Raw genomic sequence first — 19,313 nt, 5'->3', positions numbered from 1 at the left:
TGCTTACAAGAGGCTAATACTTTTGACCTTAAAATGTTTATTGGAAAATTAAAAACTGCTTTTATTCTAGCCAAAATAAAACAAATAAAACTTCCTCCAGAAAAAATAATATTATCAGACATACTGTGAAAGTTTCTCTGCTCTGTTAAACATGATTTGGGAAATTTTTAAAAAAAGAAAGAAAAAAAAATCAAAGGGTAATTAATAATTCTTACTTCAATTGTATCTTACGTATATTTATTTCATTATTTAATTTAATCTTACACATTTGTTTGTCACTGACCCTCTGCTGACATTACAGTTTTATAACATATTATTTACAGCCAATGCAGCAGTTATAAATAACTCTATGGTGGCCTAAAAAATGCAAAACATTTTTGCATGGACAATCATTTAACTTAAAAAGACAGTGATGGTTTACACTATCTAATGCGTTAAAGCTTAAGAATGAGGAACCGTGCATTGCTCGGTTATAAGAGTTCTGAGTTATATAACTCTCACAGTCCTCAAAACCATGCTTCCCTCTGTTTTGGTAACAACCCATTAGCTAATGACAGTTTTGCACTGGAGATATGTTGAGTTTTCCGTGTGGAATATGCATCACGTACTGTATGCTTTCAAATATTATGAGTTAAAGTACACAGACTCGAGCCTGACTTCCTTTGTGCGGTTCCTAACCGTGCTGCCGTGTCTCCATGTTGTTCTATTTCTGATGGATTCATATACAATGGAAAACTGAGATGTAATTTTTTTCTACAGACATACTCTGGGCTGTTTTGCGTGGTGGTGAACCCATATAAAATGCTGCCAATCTACTCTGAGAAGATCATCGAAATGTATAAAGGCAAAAAGCGCCATGAGGTCCCTCCTCACATCTATTCCATCACGGACAACGCCTACAGGAACATGATGCAAGGTGAGGCCAATACTGGACGTTACAGCATATTAACTCGCAGATGAATATACAGGGTGGGCCATTTATATGGATACACCTTAATAAACATATTAGGAATTTCACAAGGAAAAACAACTGTGTGCTTGGCTTTAACGTAACTTTATTCTTTCATGAGTTATTTACAAGACCCCTCAAATAAACAGTACTAATGTGCCACAAACAGGACAATAATATCCCCAACCCTTCCCATTTTATTAAGGTGTGTCCATATAAATGGCCCACCCTTTACTGTAGCATCATTGCAAAAACACATTTTTTGTTTGTCTTATTTTCTATTAAAAAATAATTCATTCATTCATTAAAGGTAATTTTAATTGAGAATCAATCTGATTTAATAGATTAAGGGACATATTTACAGAGTAACAGGGCATATTAGGATTTACAAAAGCAAACGATTACGCTAAATTTGCATACCAGTCCTATAGTTGGCAATATCACTTTGTAAAGACACTAAGCACTAAGTTCACCATTATTGTTTTGATTTGAAGCACTTTTGCACTTTGTATAGTTTACAAATAGATATTAATGGCATTGTTTTAAAATATTTGCACTTTAAAACAGTTTTCAGGCCTACATGAATAATTTGAAAATTATTCTTTACATGATTATTATAAAAAAAAAATCAGGGGGGCTAATTATTCTGATTTCAGCTGCATATATATATATATATATATATATATATATATATATATATATATATATATATATATATAATCTTTAGTATTACCAAAATACAGACAAATTTAGACAAATTGTTGCTTCTGTTAATCGACAACAAAAATAAGGTTTGTTGTTTGTTCAAACTACTTACTTTAAATGAGCTGAAACAACACAATTCTTGAGTTTTTTGGGGACCACTTAATTGTTTTGTTCAATCCACATACATTATTAAAAATTTATACTCATTCATTTAGTTTCCTTTGACTTAAGCCTGGTTTATACTTCTGCGTCAAGTGATTGGTGTGACCCATGGCGCATGCAACGCGTGTAGCTGTGCATTCATACTTCTGCGCGCTCTTTCTGTTTCTCTGTAATTACACTTGCGAAACGCTAGTTGGCAGTGAGGTGTTTATTTTCCTGTGTCGAGTTTCTTTGCTGGTGTTTTGTTTTTTCTGAACGCTTCCTTAATGTACAAGTGGTTCAAACTCGGCCATTTTGAAGAAACCAGCGGACTTGCTACAGCTTTAACCATAAGGTAAACACAAAATGAAACTTTCCATCCGGAGCTCCTTCATGGGACTCGACACTTGTAAACAATCGCTACATCGGGCTCACGCGGCTCTTGGTTCTGCCAACACTACCAAGACGACCAATCACAGAGTTTGCGCCTTTTTTTTCACACCTTTTTGACAGGTGTGCGTCGGCGACGCTGACGGCCACGGCGAGGGCTATGCGTCCACACGTAGGCCAGACCATAGCATACGTGTGCGCTTGACGCAGAAGTAAAAATCAGCCTTAAGTCAACCCCTATTTATCAGGGGTCATAACAGCGGAATGAACCGCCAACTTATCCGGCATATGTTTTACACAGTGGATGCGCTTGGTACTGGGAGACACCCATACACACTGGCATTCACACTCACACACCACAGCCAATTTAGCTTATTTAATTCTCCTATAGCGCATGTCTTTGGATTGTGTGGGCAACCGAAGCACCCGGAGTTAACCTCACATAGAGCACATGCAAACACAGAAACGCCAACTGACCCAGCCTTGTTGTGAGGATCACTGAGCCACCGTGTCGCCCTCAAAACTGCTAAATAAACATAATTCCTGTTATCTCAACAGCACATATCAATTATGTGGAACCCAGCATTTTACAGTGCAAGATCTAAATGTTTGTACACTAAAAAAAATTCTGGTCTCCACAAAATTCCTTCATGTTGTCCTAACACAAACCCATTAAGCTAACTTAATTGTTTGCAAATTTAAGTTGGTAGAACATAAAATAATTAGGTTGTGCTCAAAAAGCTTAAGAATTGTGTTTGAACAGTTTGAACAAACAGCAAAGATTTTTTTTGAGGGAATCTCTTTAGTCATTGGGCGACACGGTGGCGAAGTGGGTATCAGGATCGCCTCACAGCAAGAAGGTCGCTGGTTCGAGCCCCGGCTGGATCAGTTTGCATTTCTGTGTGGAGTTTGCATGTTCTCCCCACCTCCGGGTGGTCCGGTTTCCCCCACAGTTCAAAGACATGGAGTATAGGTGAATTGAATAAACTAAATTGTCTGTAGTGTGAATGCAAGAGTGGATAAGTTGGCGGTTCATTCCGCTGTGGCGACCCCTGATGAATAAAGGGACTTAGCCAAAAAGTAAATGAATGAATGAGTCTCTCATAACCCTGATCTCGTTTGCTGAAATGAAGCGCAGAAGCTCATGTTCGCAGGTCAGTCCGTGGTGTGAGGGTTGTGTTTATCTGTCAGCAGGTCACACATTTAATGCCACTTTCAAACACATTTATTCAGCTGCTGTTACCCACAGCATGTTAGAGGGCGAATTGAGGTGCTAAATGAAAAGGCCTGCGATGTTTTACACCTCAGCTTTTTTCTTTTTTTTTTTTTTGCATCAAAAAAGTTGCTTATGAAGCTGTTGACACATCAGCTCATTGTATTAAACAGGAGGGACAAAAGATAAGCGATTCAGATAGCAAGTTTTCAGCAAAGTTTGCAATGCTTTGTAATGGAAAGCGTTATCTTACTGTTTGTGAAAGAGTCAAACTTGTGAAACTTGTGTTCAAAAAGCAGAAGCACTGTCACACTTTTCTTCTGCTCATTAAGTTCTCATTAAGCTGTTTACACAATAATTCATGGCCAAACCCTATAAATGTATCCATGCAGTGTAATTTTATGATGTGGTCAGAGCTTCCTGCTGTTTTTTACACAACATAAAATTAGTCTGGTTTTAGCACCTGAACACTGCATGATTAATAGGAGTGATACTCATGTTATGTTTTGAATTCTGGGTACTATTTTATGTTGGATGTCAAATTGACTCAATACAATTAACCAAGAGTCTTTATGGGTAACAAATGTCAACGTTAAAAAAACCTTGCCCCACGCTGGCCTAAATCATCACGACCTGCAGCAATTTGAATGTAGAATTGATTCTGGACTTTTGGGATCTATCCAGAAAGAATTAAGAGAAAGAATCGCAATGCATCGCTTTTTTTCTCTCACCTCTAGTATACACTACCTTAGGGGTAATTTAATTTAATTTAATTTAATTTAATTTAATTTAATTTAATTTAATTTAATTTAATTTAATTTAATTTAATTTAATTTAATTTAATTTAATTTAATTTAATTTATTTTATTTTATTTTATTTTATTTTATTTGCCCTTAGTCTCTATTTCAGAGGTTGCCACAGCGGAATGAACCGCTAACTATTCCAGCATATGTTTTATGCAGCAGATGCCACAAACCAGTACTGGAAAACACCCATACACACTCATTCACCCACACTCATACACTACAGCCAATTTAGTTCATTCAGTTCACCTATACCGCATGTCTTTGGACTGTGGGGGAAACCGCAGTACCCGGAGGAAACCCACACGAACATGAGGAGAACATGTAAACTCCACACAGAAATGCCTTCTGGTCCAACCGTAACTCAAAACCAGTGACCTTCTTGTTGTGAGGCGACAGTGCTAACCATTGTGCCACCGTGCCATCCCATTTATTTATTTATTTATTTATTTATTTTTTTATTTATTTTTTTATTTATTTAATGAATTTATTTATAGAAAATAATATTTTCGATAAATATTCAGATTCAACAAATATTTAATTGAAAAGAATATTTAATAACAAGTAATATAATTTTTTTTCTTTAAATAAACAAATAAAAATATTATGTAGTATTACTTAAGAATATTTCATTATTTTATTTTAAAATATTTGTTGCAGATGTGTAATAACAAATAATATTCCAACTTTTTATTTTTAAGTATTTTTACAATCCAAAAATAAAATCTTTTATTATTATTACATTTAAAATACATTTAATAAAAATGACTAATAACGTTATTTTATTTGTATGAAATTTAGGTAGCAGAGGGTTTTGTTAGAAATTCTTATATTATAAGTTTGATTCCCTTGAAAATTACCATACTTCAACCAATACATATGTACGCCTGCATTGCAGCATACACAAAAGAAAATGCATAAATGTACATTTTTATACACTCAGAGTGTATTTCACATGTATATTAAAGAAATGAATTTATTTTGGGTCTTTACAAGGGCAAAACAGTGGCTCAATTAATCACAATAAAAATCTTTATGCTCGTTTCACAACACCTCTGTCTGTCAACACTTTAATTTTTTTTGGCTACAGGTCAAAAAGATCTACATCATATTAATATGACAGTTTTAAATGTTTGAGCGCTTATTAGCAAAAGCTGTATCCTAAACCGCTACATTTGATGACAAGAGCAAAAATCCAGCAGGATCAATCGTGAGTGCAAAATTCACATTCCTGCTCCGGGGCTTATTCTGATCTTCCTTTTGAAGTCCAGCAAAGGTTTCCATGCCTGACCGAGTGTGACACGGTGTAGCCCGTCATAATTCAAAACAGCAGGAGCCCATGCTGGTTGCATTGGAAAGGAACAGAAACTATTGAAAGTACTTGTACGGCTAAAGTCAAAATGGTTCTCTCTCATGTGATTTTTTTTTCTTTCTTATTTAAATATTTCCTAAATAATGTTTAACAGAGAAAGGGTTTTATTTCACAGTATTTCCTATATAATTTTTTCTGAAACTACACAGGGGGGCTAATCATTCAGACTTCAACTGTATAACTTACAACAGGTTTGGATAAAACAATACCTGTGCATCTTGCTTTTTGTCAAACCTCCTGGCTGCGATACAGTTCCCCATCAGCTTGTTTAGAGTATTTTTCCGCGTCCCGAATGCCTCGATTTGTGCCTTAATTAGGAAGAAACAAGGGAATGGGGGACTGCATGTTGTATGTGGAAACGTGCCCAGATTAAGTCATATCCAAAATGAGCAATAGTGGTTCATTGTGTTTACAGCAGAAGAAAGTTCTATAGTACAGACACGCTCGCATTCGGCTGATTACCGAGTCGGGCGTCCGTCCAGAATCCAGGCCCGCAGATAAGAATAAACTCAGTTTGAATTGATAGTACAAATGTATTGGCTTATGGTACTTTCGGAGGATCATAATCTGTTTGACTCTATCAAATTCTGATTTGATAAATTATCTGATAATAAGCAATCATTGGTGTAAGGTTAGGGTAAAAAAAAAAAACCTTAAATGGAGCCAGCTCTAATTTTAGCAGCATGAATCAATGATTGTCCTGTTGCTGAACTCGGTAAGTATTGTGTTGCATGTCTCAAGAGACGAGTGGAGTCCATTTTTCAATTTTCAGCAAATCAAATCACTTCTCCAAAAATCAAACAATATTAGATTACGTGAATTACATGATGCTGTAATAACAATGGTATTTGATACAGCAGATTAGTTATAGGACTAAAGCTTCTTAACTTGAGGAGAAAACCTTTTATAGATTTAAAAGCAAATCTTGTGTGTTCTTCTTTGTTGTTTTTTATGAGGAAGTGCTAGCATTGTTTTAATATCTGCATTTTCATTTCTACAGATCGAGAGGACCAGTCTATTCTTTGCACGTGAGTCTTTTTTATTTTTATCTTTTTTATTTGCATCACTGCAGGATCTGTATATTTAGTGGCCCCACTTTATATTAAGTGTCCTTAACTACTATGTACTTGCATCAAAAAAATAAACACAATGTACTTATGTGTTTATGATGTATTTGAGAACACTTGTGGTGCCTTTGAGTTGGGATATAGGTTGGGTTATGAACAGGTTTGGTAGTATGGGTAGGTTTAAGGGTGGGTTAAGGTGTAAGGGATGGTCAATAGTGTATTTACAAATGTAATTACAAAAGTTATTTACAGATGTAATGACATACTTGTATTTAATCAAGCATAAGTACACAGTAAACACATGTATTTACATAATAAGTACATTGTAACAAACTATTAATTCCTGTGTAAATACATATTAGTTAAGGCCACTTAGTATAAAGTGGAACCTTTTTAGTTTAAAGATGATCGAAAACACCCTTGGGCGTTCATAACAACACTGCGATGTGCAACTCACACATATGCCACTTTATAACCAAGCATTTCATCTGTATTTGCCAGACCAAACTGAACATGTATTGAACATTTCTGTGAATTCCTATTAGAAATGCTAGATTTTACAAAATAGTTTTAGAAAATTTGGTTAGTGTGGACTTGACTTGACTGGATCCAAAGCAGTGCTTCTAAACCGGAATTTAGTAAGGGTGTTGCATGACTAAACCACGCTTAAATGAATAAACTATTATTAATGTATTAACAAATTCTAAATTAAATTAAAATTCAAAACGTTGCAAACGTTGCAAGCATAAACAAACAAACAAACAAACAAACAAACAAACAAACAAACAAACAAACAAACAAACAAACAAACACACACATAAACAAACAAACAAACAAACAAACAAATAAGTAAATAAATAAATAACTCATAAAATGAACATTTACATTTGGAGACACAATTATTAGCCTCTTAGGTTTTTTATTACTATTTTGGTCTAATGACTTGCCTAATTAACCTATAACTTAATTAAACTAGTTAAAGAGGCCCTAATATGCATTTAAAAAAGTCATATTTTGGTTTTGGGGGTCTCCAACAGCAGGCTGATTTGCATGCAAGGTCAAAATACAGTTTCATTGTCTTATAATATGCATTTATTTTTACCTTATTATCCCAACGACTCCCGTATGATTTGTCCAGCGATTCATTTGTTCTCAATCCCCTCCTTAGCATGCTAATCTGCGCTGATTGGTCCGATGATCCAGTCTGTTGCGATTGGTCGACTGCGTTTAGCGTGAGACAGAGAGAAATGCCCACCATGGCTTATCAACAATCTTGATGCAGTTTAACACCAGCTAACCACAACACACATTCAGTATTAATCCACACAGTGGCAAAAGCTGAACTAATCGGAAACTTAAACACTGCACATGTGTTGGAACAGCTGATGGAGGCCATAATAACATTAAACGGCAGAGGATCACGAGCTCACGAACGCATTTAACTTCGTAAAGAAATCGTTTGCACTGGCTTTAGGCGCGATATGAGAATATAAAGAGTTAGCCAGATAGCACAAGCCACGTGGAGCAATTACAAATAACCAAACACAATTAAATACATGTTTTGTAAGCTAGAGAACCCAAGGAGGCAACCATTTTAATTGCACTTACTAATGAAATGGAGGAAGAAACTGACCCATGAACTGTGTACTGATAAAGTTCCTGTCAAGCTCTGACAAAGTTTCATAAACCAATAGTCTTTTCTGATCCTTCCTTTAACAAACGATCCGACAAATATCCTATTGCTGAGTAGATTATTGCATTAATAACCACAACGTTCACTCAATAATGTTCACTCCTCTTCAGTCATGATTAGTCCCACACACACCCAGCATCCTCTAGTTTTTAAAGGGAAAGGTACGTTCATGTTTTACCGGATCCAGCACTTCACATTTGATATTGTTTCATGTCAATGTCGATGCAAACAGGCAATGTTGAATTTTTTTATTTAAAAAAAACAATATCTTTAAACAAGGTGCACTTTCAGCTGGATGTTTTCATTTAATTAGAGCTCTGTTGCACACTGTATGGAAGGTACTTTTCAAAAACGCATAATACGGGCTCTTTAAGCCTTCAAATTGTACATTAAGCTGAATACTAGCATCATTTTAGTATGGCTGGCATATTTGTAATTATTATTTAACTTTTTTTTTTATAAAATGTAATTTATTAGCCTCCTTAACAAATTAGCCCCTTTCACACAGTGATACCGGTAATTATTGATGGCCGGAACGACTTTACCGGTAAATTAAAAAAAGCGCTGTTCACACAGGCGAGGACGTTACGGAATTTTTCCGGAAAAGAGCATTCACACATCCATCGCAAAATGCCGGTACATTCTGACATCATTAACCAGAAATGACCTCTAAACGGCTGCGCTTGTGTTTGTAAACATTTGACTACATTACAAACTCTTCGGATGGATCAGTATTGAGTACAACTCTAATGAAAACATTGTGAAACACTTTCGCATGTCGAAATGTTCATGATATGTGTGTGTGCTGGCGCTATGGGCGCTCACGGGCACACGCAAAGCTTGAAGGTAAACAAACAACGGATTATCATAAACATTTTATCGATAATTATTTACCAGTTAGCATTAAGAAGGAACATAGAAACATTATCTGACTAACATCTAGCAGCTAAAGGTGTCTGGAAAAATATTCAAAGGCTTTTATTCTCATAAACCGCGCGCACGTGAATGCGTCTGACTGTTCTGATTGGCTAAAGCAGGTGTCTCACGTCATGACGCGCTCTTTCCGGCAATCTTCCTTTTGCATTCACACAGCGCAGCATTCCGGCAAATTACCGGTAATGTTACAACTTCTCTTTCCAAAAAATAGCCAGAACGAATTTACCGGTATTTTCAAAAAGAGCCTGTTCACACATAAAACCTTTCCGGAAAATTGCCGGTAATTTTCCGGAAAGGTCTGTATGTGTGAAAGGGACTATTATTATATTTTTGATTGGTTACAAATGATTTTTCCCATTGTTTAATGACTAACCGAATTAACATATTATATCTATTAACCTAATTAGTCCTTTTAAGGGCACCTATGGTGAAAAATCTACTTTTTAAGCTGTTTGGACAGACATGTGTAGGTATGGTGTATAGACGTCATATTAAGGGGATATAAACACACCCAGTCCTTTTTTTTTAGTTTAACAACTTAATTGGAGCGGATTTAGATCGATCACAACTTGACGTTGGAATGCGGTCCCCCCGCCCACCAGTATTGTTTGACAGGCGGCCATTACCATATCCTCAGTTTGTTGTTTCACGTCCGCCATTTTCAGCGTGTAAGTCAAAGCAATTTTACCAAAGGAACACCCTTGCTCTATTTTTAGATGTAAGGCTCATTGGGCTCAACACAAGATCAACATTCACCACATGATCGCTGTAATCAGAATTATTGTTTGTAACTTTAGGTGGATTTGCAAACATGTGTAGTTTTCTACCTTAAACTTAAGCTGTTTGCATTTCTCATAGTCATAGAAGCTCCCTGCCATCTTAACTAGTTGCAGCTGAAAAGTATAAGCGCGTTGCCTCATGTGCACGTCCCTCCATTAGAAATAAAATAACGAACTTGCCTGCAGGTCACACACCAGTAATGCCGCTTAGCGTCGCGCCACGCAGCAACATGCATTTTAAAATTTTAAACATAGGTTTCTATCAGAGTACACACAACGGCGCTTCAAGTAGGCGGCTGTCCGCAGCACCCACCCACCACTCAGGACACATCATATTTCTGCCGCGCCACAGAGCGATATCTGAATAGTTTCATTTTAAATAATATGCGAATGTCCGTGTCTGGTGTGCCGTGTCGCAGCTCTGAGAGGCGCATCCGGTGCCTCACTCAAAGTTAATTCAGTGTTCGTAGTTATTAGTCTCGGTGTACAAGCTCGGAACTAGCACACAGTTGGCTGTAAAACTATACAAAGACACAAATGATTTTGTACTCTCTGCTAGGTCTGTGTCCAAGTCGTACATGTACGGCTGAATGCTGGTCCTCTCACTCATGTTTCTTCTCTCGGTCTGCCTGTCTGTTGCCAAACACAAAGTGGGGGAGCTCTTGGCTCCGCCCCCTTGTTACGTTGGGCGGGAAGTCAAAACTAATTTTCATGTGAAGCAACACACCCCTACAACAGCGAGCTGTGTACACGCCCCCACAATGACACTTTTTAACACATTATAATCAAAAAATCTGAAATGTGTTTTGAACTGAACCTAAACTGTCACACTGAACCATAATATTAATATTAAATCTTAAAAAAGGGGTAAACTATGTGCCCTTTAAATTGCATTTTAAGCTGAATACATTATATACTCATGGCAACAACACAATTTATTAGATATTAGTGATCAGACACTAATTATTAAAACCATCATGTTTAAAATAAGAGCTCGTTAAACAGCAAAAGAAATTCAGAGGAAGGCTAATAATATTGTCTTTGATCGTATAAACCACAATCCTAGTTCTCTCTTTAATAATATATAATGTTATTCTAATTAAAAACACATAACAGGTATTAAAGAAAAAAAGTAGACCTATTGTTTAATTGTGCATCTTGTATTGAAAAAAAGTCATGGTGCTCCAGAATTGCAGTAAGGCACAAATTATTTGGAGGATATTATCACATAAATTTAAGCATTTGAAAAGCCTTTTTTGTGGTTACATAAAAAGTAACACCAACATGTACAGTATCAGTTCGTCAATAGAGAACAGAACGTGGTCAAATGGGTGCAGTTCTGTCTGAAAGTGCTTTTTTCTTAATATGTAGTTTCTGGATGCAGAACTGAAAAAAGCATCAAACTCTATGATTAGATAGTAATATTCTAATGACCACTAGCTGACCTACATACTGGAGATGTTTGTATAAGCCAAGGTTTTGTATAGTTAACCTTTAAAGTGCATATGAACTGGTTCATGCTGGTTCTGGCTGGTTCATGATGCCATGGGCTGGTTTAAGCTGGTTCTTGATGACCATGAGCTGGTTCTTGATGGTCATGAGCTGGTCATTGATGCCTATGAGTTGGTTTAAGCTGATTCAGGATGCCACGGACTGGTTTAAGCTAGTTCTTGATGGCCATGAGCTGGTTCTTGATGGTCATGAGCTGGTTATTGATGACCCTGAGCTGATTTAAGCTGGTTCTGTCTGGTTTCTGATGGCCATTGGCTGGTTTAAGCTGGTTCTTGATGGCCATGAGCTAGCGTAAGTTGGTTTTTGATGATCATGAGCTGGTTTAACCTGGTCATTGATGGCTATGGGCTGGTTTAAGCTGATTCAGGATGCCATGGACTGGTTTAAGCTAGTTCTTGATGGCCATGATCTGGTTCTTGATGGTCATGAGCTGGTCATTGATGCCTATGAGTTGGTTTAAGCTGATTCAGGATGCCATGGACTGGTCCTTGATGACCATTGGCTGGTTTAAGCTGGTTCTTGATAGCTATGAGCTGGTTTAAACTGGTTATTAATGATCATGAGCTAGTTTTAGCTAGTTCTTGATGGTCATGAGCTGGTTCTTGATGACCATGAGCTGGTTTAAGCTGATTCAGGATGCTATTGACTGGTTTAAGATGGTTCTTGATGACCATTGGATGGTGTAAGCTGGTTCTTGATGGCCATGTACTGGTTTAAGCTGGTTATTAGTGATCATGAGCTAGTTTAAGCTAGTTATTGGTGGCCATGAGCTGGTTATTGGAGGTCATTGACTGGTTTAAGCTGGTTATTGATGACCCTGAGCTGATTTAAGCTGGTTCTGTCTGGTTTTTGATGGCCATCGGCTGGTTTAAGCTGGTTCTTGATGGCCATGAGCTAGCGTAAGTTGGTTTTTGATGATCATGAGCTGGTTTAACCTGGTTATTGATGGCCATGAGCTGGTTTAAGCTTTTTTGTCTGATTCATGATTTCATGGACTGGTTTAAGCTGGTTATTGATGGCCATGAGCTGGTTTAAGCTGGTTTTAATTGTTTTTCTTGTTTGTTTTGTTTTGTTGGTCAGGACCAAGACATGACTAACAAGAACCAGCTTAAAGTTATCTCAAAACCTACCTAACCCACAGATGCTTTTTTTTCAGCAGGTTTATCACTTCTGTGTGATAAAGTGCACTTATAAACATGATCAATTCTTGAAATTTGGAAATATAATCAATAAATAGTCATAAATAATGGTGACCTTAAAATATTAACTAATGTAGCTAAACATTATAACTATTAGTCATTACTAGACTGTCTAGAGTAGTAAACCCAACATCTGCTAACACTTTGTTTTGATGGTTCGTTAACCTTTTTTAAATCGTGTTATTCTGCTAGCTTTTAACAATTTATTCTACTACTACTGCTACTGCTACTAATCCTAACCTAACCATCTAATACTCTAATGTAGTTGCAATTTCAACAGAATGTCTAAAGTTTAAACAAACAGCTTCATCATCATGAAAGCAGAAATAGCGGAAATATCTTACATGGGGAAAAACACCCATACAGATAGTGATGACAGATAAGTTGAACTCCATTGACTGAATACGAAACATCTGTGGTTTACAGCATGTCATCTTTAGGAAGGGTCAACATTGTTTACATTCCCGAATAACGCTAACAGTTAACAAGTGGAAATAAAGTCCCAGATAGACACCAAGCTAAATAGAAAACAAGATAGATCTGATATAATTTCAGTCAAAATCAGGCAAACACAAAGGTATTGTTTTGGGAGTTCGAAACAGCTTACCAAAGCTAACTTTCAAGTCCATCATAGAGATTTAATGGCTTGTCATTTTTGATTTGGGAATTGGTTCATTCCCTCAGTTTATTCCATCAAATTTTGAAAGTGCTGCTTAATGGACAGAATTTTTTTTAAATGTAATATTTTTAACAACAGTTTTTGTCTTTGGCATAATGACAGTGCATAATATTTTCTAGTTATATTTAAAGTATTTCCCAAATGTAGTTTAATGGAAATAATATTTTTTCAACACATTTTTTTATATAATAGATTTAACTAATTAGTGATTTTAACTATTTCTGAATGTTTTTTTTTTACTATTGGCCAAGATGACAGTACATAATATTTTACTAGTTATTTTGCAAAATTCTTGTGTATTGCTATTAAGCAAATTTGGAATTTAATGGCTTGATTTGGGCAACTAGGCAAGTTAGGGTAATTAGCATTGAAAAAAAAATTGAAAAACAGTGATTTGTTCTTTGCAGTTAGGAAAAAATCTTAAGCTGGCTATTAACATATTTACCTTGATAATAATAATAATAATAATAATAATAATAATAATAATAATAATAATAATAATAATAATAATACAATTAAAAACTTTTATTTTAGCCAAACTTAAGAAATAAAACCTTTTCCACAAAAAAAAGAAAGAAAAAAAGTAGTATATAACTGAACATAACTTGGATTTTTCTTTTTTAATAATTCCAATTTTACAGGAGGGCTACTAATTTGGTCTTCTTCAGCTTGATATTACTTTTATACAATATGTTGTTCCAGCTTACTAAAAATGTCAGTAAACATAATTATTGGAGTTCAATTTTCAACATCTAAACTTGTCAGAGCAGAGACTAAAGGGGGTCACACACCAGAAGCGCTGCTCGGCAACACACTGAGTCAGACTGCGTCACACCACACAGCACCATGCATTTCAGAATACTAAACATAGGTGTCTACCAGGTAACACACATCAGACACACTGTCTGCTGCACCCAGCCATGATTCAGGACACTGTTCATATTTCTTCTGCACCACAGAGTGCCATCTGAATAGTTTTATGGTAAATATCATGCAAAGGTGCACGTCTGGTGTGTGATACTTTTAACTGTCATGTGCACACCATGTCGCAGTGCCGAGTGCCACATCCGGTGTGTGACCTGCTTAAGAATGCATTTAAAAAGCATAAATACACTAAAAAACACATGAATCATTCATCATTTAATTTGTTTTCGGCCTAGTCCCTTTATTAATCTGGGGTCGCCACAGCAGAATAAACCACCAAACTTATCCAGCATACGTTTTACGCAGCGGATACCCTTCCAGCTGCAACCCATCACTGGGAAACACTTAAATAATAAGCTTCAAACAATTAATAATTAACACATATTTTTACAGTGCAGTTTTTATGAAGATTGAAAAATAACTTTCCTGTGACTGTATTAACCACTTCAAAAACAGTATTTAACTACTAAAACAATAACAGCAGACAAATTACGATCATTAGAAGACATAGAACAAAAAAATAACTTTCCCTTGACTATATTGATGCCTTAATGTTACTTCTGAAACTCTTTTATGCCACTTCTAACACGGTATCTTAACTGTTAAAATGATAACAGCAACCTAATACCAACATCATTAGCTGAGAATAAAAAATAAAAAAAACGTTCTTGTGACTTTACTGATGCCTTAATTAAACTTTGTTAAGCCACTTCTAACATTCTGCTATTAAAATGATAGCAGCAGTTATCAATTGAAGCTAATAGTACTTCTGCTAGCATGTATTTTTTTCTCCAAATATCCTTAACAGTGGGAACAAGGCAAATGAACCCCAAGGGTCACGTCGCCTCACAGGAAATGTGCCCCCGTCCTGATGCTAAATCCAGATCGGCTTGCGTCTTGGCTTCATTAATGTTTGTTTTTGAGTCATTATTGGGCATTTGACTCAACAGAATTCCTGACCTGCGCAAAAAGAAACAACAACAATTAAAAAAGCATCTAAAAATAGCTGTTATTGTACAGAATAGACATATTAAGATTATGTTCACAAGCGATATCATTGTTCCACATCTGTGTGATAATAAAAGAGCTGTGAAATATGAGGATGTTAAAACGGTGTGGTGTTGATGCGATGTGTCAGTGTGGGAGTCACCCACTGATTCTGTCTGCAAACTTCCTCCCAGTGTGGAATATAGGAAATGGAAGCCCTTTTAAACTACTCCGGGGCAACTGTTGCTAGGGCAGAGAAATCTCTAATGACATAAGAAAATTTCTGCATGGGCTAACTCTCCCATGGCCAACACAGGCTCATTCTGAAAACGTGCCCTTGTGTACATTTCTTGAGAGCATGAATTATGTAGCCAGAGCTACGTATGGCTGCATTTTATCTGTTAGAACGAATGCTTCGGGGCGTTTTGAATGCTTCTTTTTCTTTTTGCGCTACCAGCTGACCGCTTACCTCCATGTGGACGGATTTTCTGCTGTTATCAGTTTGGAGTTGACCACGACGACTGGATTTGAGTCTAGTAAAGAAAGGTTCCAGAAAGCAGGTAAAACAGTCAGTCAACAGCGGCCTCAGGCGGATTTACGCTGGAACAGCAGGCAGGAATGACACTTGCGAAAAAAATTTGAGATCTGAAAAAGCATACACAGCGGCATCTGGTGGATTCACGAAAGCAAAAACTGCAAAATAAAAAAAATTAAAAAATGCACCTTGGACGTATTTCGCGCTCTCCAGAAATGTATACAGGGGTACATATCAATAATGAGCCTGGGTTGCAGCTCTTTTTTTTTGGTCATTAAAGCTGCAGTTTGTTGCTTTTTTTTTTTTTAAGTAAAAAATGTTTTAAAATCAATTTTTGGTCGCGTACATAACAAAACCAAGTACAAACTCAAGTTTCTTATCAGTGGTGTAAAGTAATGACTAACAAATACTCAAATTGTAAACTTAATGTGATATGTTCTCACATTTGTCCATGAATTGCAACGGGCAAACAGGCTTAAAAGAAAGTGGCACTGATGTAAGCTACATTTTTATTTTCTAGCATAAAAGTGGGACAACTTTCCCAATGTAATACTCACTACTCTGTAATAATATCTGTTATTTAACAGTTTCTGTATTTTGTGATTCACAAGTGTTTTCCGTTTATTTCCGGTTGTGAATTGCATTATGGGAGCTTGGTCTCTGCTGTCGTTTGATGTTGAAAATTCAACTCTACAGTTTAACAAAGTGACTTTTATTAAAATTTTTGTAGTTTGAAATAATACAATGGATAAGAAATAATTTGTAAAGAAATAAGTCTGTAAAATAACACAAAATATACTGGCAGCTTATTACAAGGTTTTTGTACAGTAATATACAACACCAATCCAGAAAATATATCACTTTAAATATTAAAAATTTTCATAAAAGTCACTTTTTCAAGGTTAAAAGTTGTTGGAAGAAATATCCAAGTCTTATAATGCAATTCAAAAGCACAAATAAATGGAGAAAAATAAAAACATGAATAAAAAAAAAAACAGAAAACTGCTTATTTACTGATTTACTTAATGTATTATTTTTACACTGTACTCTTGAGTACTTTTGTGAAGGGCTGCTTTTTACTTATATTTTCAGTAGTATTTAGAACAGATATTTTACTCTACTTCAAATAATAGTACTTTAACTTAAGCCTGACTTTTCAGTATAATTTCCACCACTGTTCCTTACCTTACTCCTTAATCTCCTTAATTTAGCCTGTTGAAAGAATTCAACAGCTCAATCACTATTTGGTTACATTGTTGGAAACAGCAACCGTGATCGTCATCAGTTTTACTATACTGTATCAGAAAAGGTCACTTGAAGGTAACAAGACTGTGGATCTACATACATTTCAGTATAAAGTGCCCCATAAAATGACTTTAAAAGCATTTTGTGAGCTGATCTGAGAGCATCCTGCTTCTGCCAAACAGCAGGCCTGCGGATCCCACACTCTGGTCTCCTAATATGGAAATGTTAGCATGTCAGCATGAGGTTCAGTAATATCTCTTTCGTATCAGAGAAGGCAAAAGGGCGCTGCAAATCCTTGTAACAAAGTGAATGTTGTTATATTCCTGGCATTTGTAGCATGAACATTCTTAGATACAACTGAGTTTGTTTACACTAGCATTGAAAATAATTTTAACCAATTCATATTTTTATTTATTTGAGACACATTAAATTTATTAAAATTGAGTTTTATTTTTCTTTAAATGCGTTTAAAATAAATGTTACTGTGAATAACATATTAATTAAAGAATACTAAAGTGTGTCTGATTCCACAAATGTAAAAATATTAAACAGTTCTTTATAAATAGAAATAAAATACATTTTTATTGAGCAACAACATTTATTTTAACATTTATTGAGCATTTTAAAATATATTTTTAAGGATTATGTGATGTGTGCTCATATGTGGTGTGTGCATTGCATGTGCAGTATGTGTGTTTTATATAAAAAAAACATAGTTTGGGTTTGTTTTAAATTGTAAAGTTATTTAATTATTTCACATAATGTCTTTTTTATTTGAATTAATGCCATCTTAGTGAACAAAAAAATCTAAATATAAGTCTAAATAAATATAAATAAATGTTAATTGGGACATTGCTCATAAATCAACAGTAAAACTATAAATAAGCTAGAGTTAGCCACAAAGGCAAATTTTTTTTTATCTGTTGCCCCTGCCAGATTTTAAAAAGGCAACCTAAAACGAAAAAAACACATTATTTCACATACAATATCAGTAATGTTACCAGGGCTTGACATTAACACCCATCAACCTGCCACATGTGGGTAGATTTCAGCTGTGGTGGGTTAGACAGACACCCCCACTAGCCACTTTGGCTGGTTGAAAATATTTTTTTATGTTGCCAGTGCTGCCTTGTCACTAAAGATAATAATAATAATAATAATAATCATAATAATAATAATAATAATAATAATACATTTCATTTGTAATGCTTTTTTTCGAGCTCAAAGCACTACAAGGCAAAAAACAATAAAACAGTAAAAACAATAAATAGGAAAATATAACAATAAGTAAGATAACAATAGATCACACATTAAAAACACTACTAAAGAGGTGAGTCTTAAGAAGCTTCTTAAAACAGTCCAGAGACGTCCTGGGGACGTTGGATCTTGTTTGGAAATTAAATTTGGGTTGACGTCATTGTCCAACGTCCAACCTAAAATCTTCCAAATATCGACCTCTAATCATGTTACACCTTGACGTTGTGTGGACGTCACCACTGTGACATCTATTAGACGTTGGATTTTGGTCACTTTCCAACACAACCTAAAGTTAACCAAATATCAACTTAATTTGACATCGGTATTGGACATCAAAATGACGTTGTCCTTAGATGCTGGCTAGACATTGAATTGAATGTCATATCTGTTCTTGTGTTTTGGGTTCACAGTCAGTTAATTTCCTCTGCTGATGATCATAAATATACTGGATGAGCTGAAAAGACTTGCAAATAGCCTTTATTATACTCATCACATAAAGTGTAATGCAGATTTATGCCAAGACCTTAGACAGATTTACTTTGTTGTGACAGACATTTTTGGGCTCCTCTCCCATAATTCTATCCACCTAAAATATTCAGATAAAAAAAGCACAGTTTTGCCATTCACTGTTGTTTTTCCTCCTAGTGGTGAATCAGGGGCTGGAAAGACAGAAAACACCAAGAAAGTCATCCAGTATTTGGCTGTAGTGGCCTCATCCCACAAAGGCAAGAAAGACATGAGCGCTGTAAGTATGAAGAGTCTAAATAAAAACTCTTTCTTTGTTTGATAACCTCAGTCATCTACTCAAGCAGGTTCTTATTTGGAGGTCAGGCATCAGTTTTATGCTTTGCCTTTGCTTTGACCTGTTTCCTGAAATCAGAATCTCACAATTTAAATCCTCTTAAAATTACTTAAATAATGATGAA

At 35.6% G+C, this 19,313-nt stretch overlaps 1 protein-coding gene across 4 annotated transcripts in view; it reads left to right on the top strand.

Moving 5' to 3' along the window:
* The window catches only part of myh11a (myosin, heavy chain 11a, smooth muscle), an 82,567-nt gene that overhangs the window by 13,521 nt on the left and 49,733 nt on the right, over window positions 1–19,313 (top strand). For all 4 annotated transcript variants that reach the window (XM_073953005.1, XM_021476875.3, XM_021476876.3 and 1 more), the window contains 3 exon segments: window positions 760–916; window positions 6,575–6,602; window positions 19,033–19,132. In XM_073953005.1, coding sequence (XP_073809106.1) covers window positions 760–916; window positions 6,575–6,602; window positions 19,033–19,132 — 285 coding nt within the window.

The sequence above is a fragment of the Danio rerio genome, chromosome 6 (genome assembly GCF_049306965.1).
Source record: "Danio rerio strain Tuebingen ecotype United States chromosome 6, GRCz12tu, whole genome shotgun sequence".
NCBI classification, from domain to species: domain Eukaryota; kingdom Metazoa; phylum Chordata; class Actinopteri; order Cypriniformes; family Danionidae; genus Danio; species Danio rerio.
Note: the sequence above shows the minus strand (reverse complement) of the source record. Positions and strands in the feature narration are given on the sequence as shown.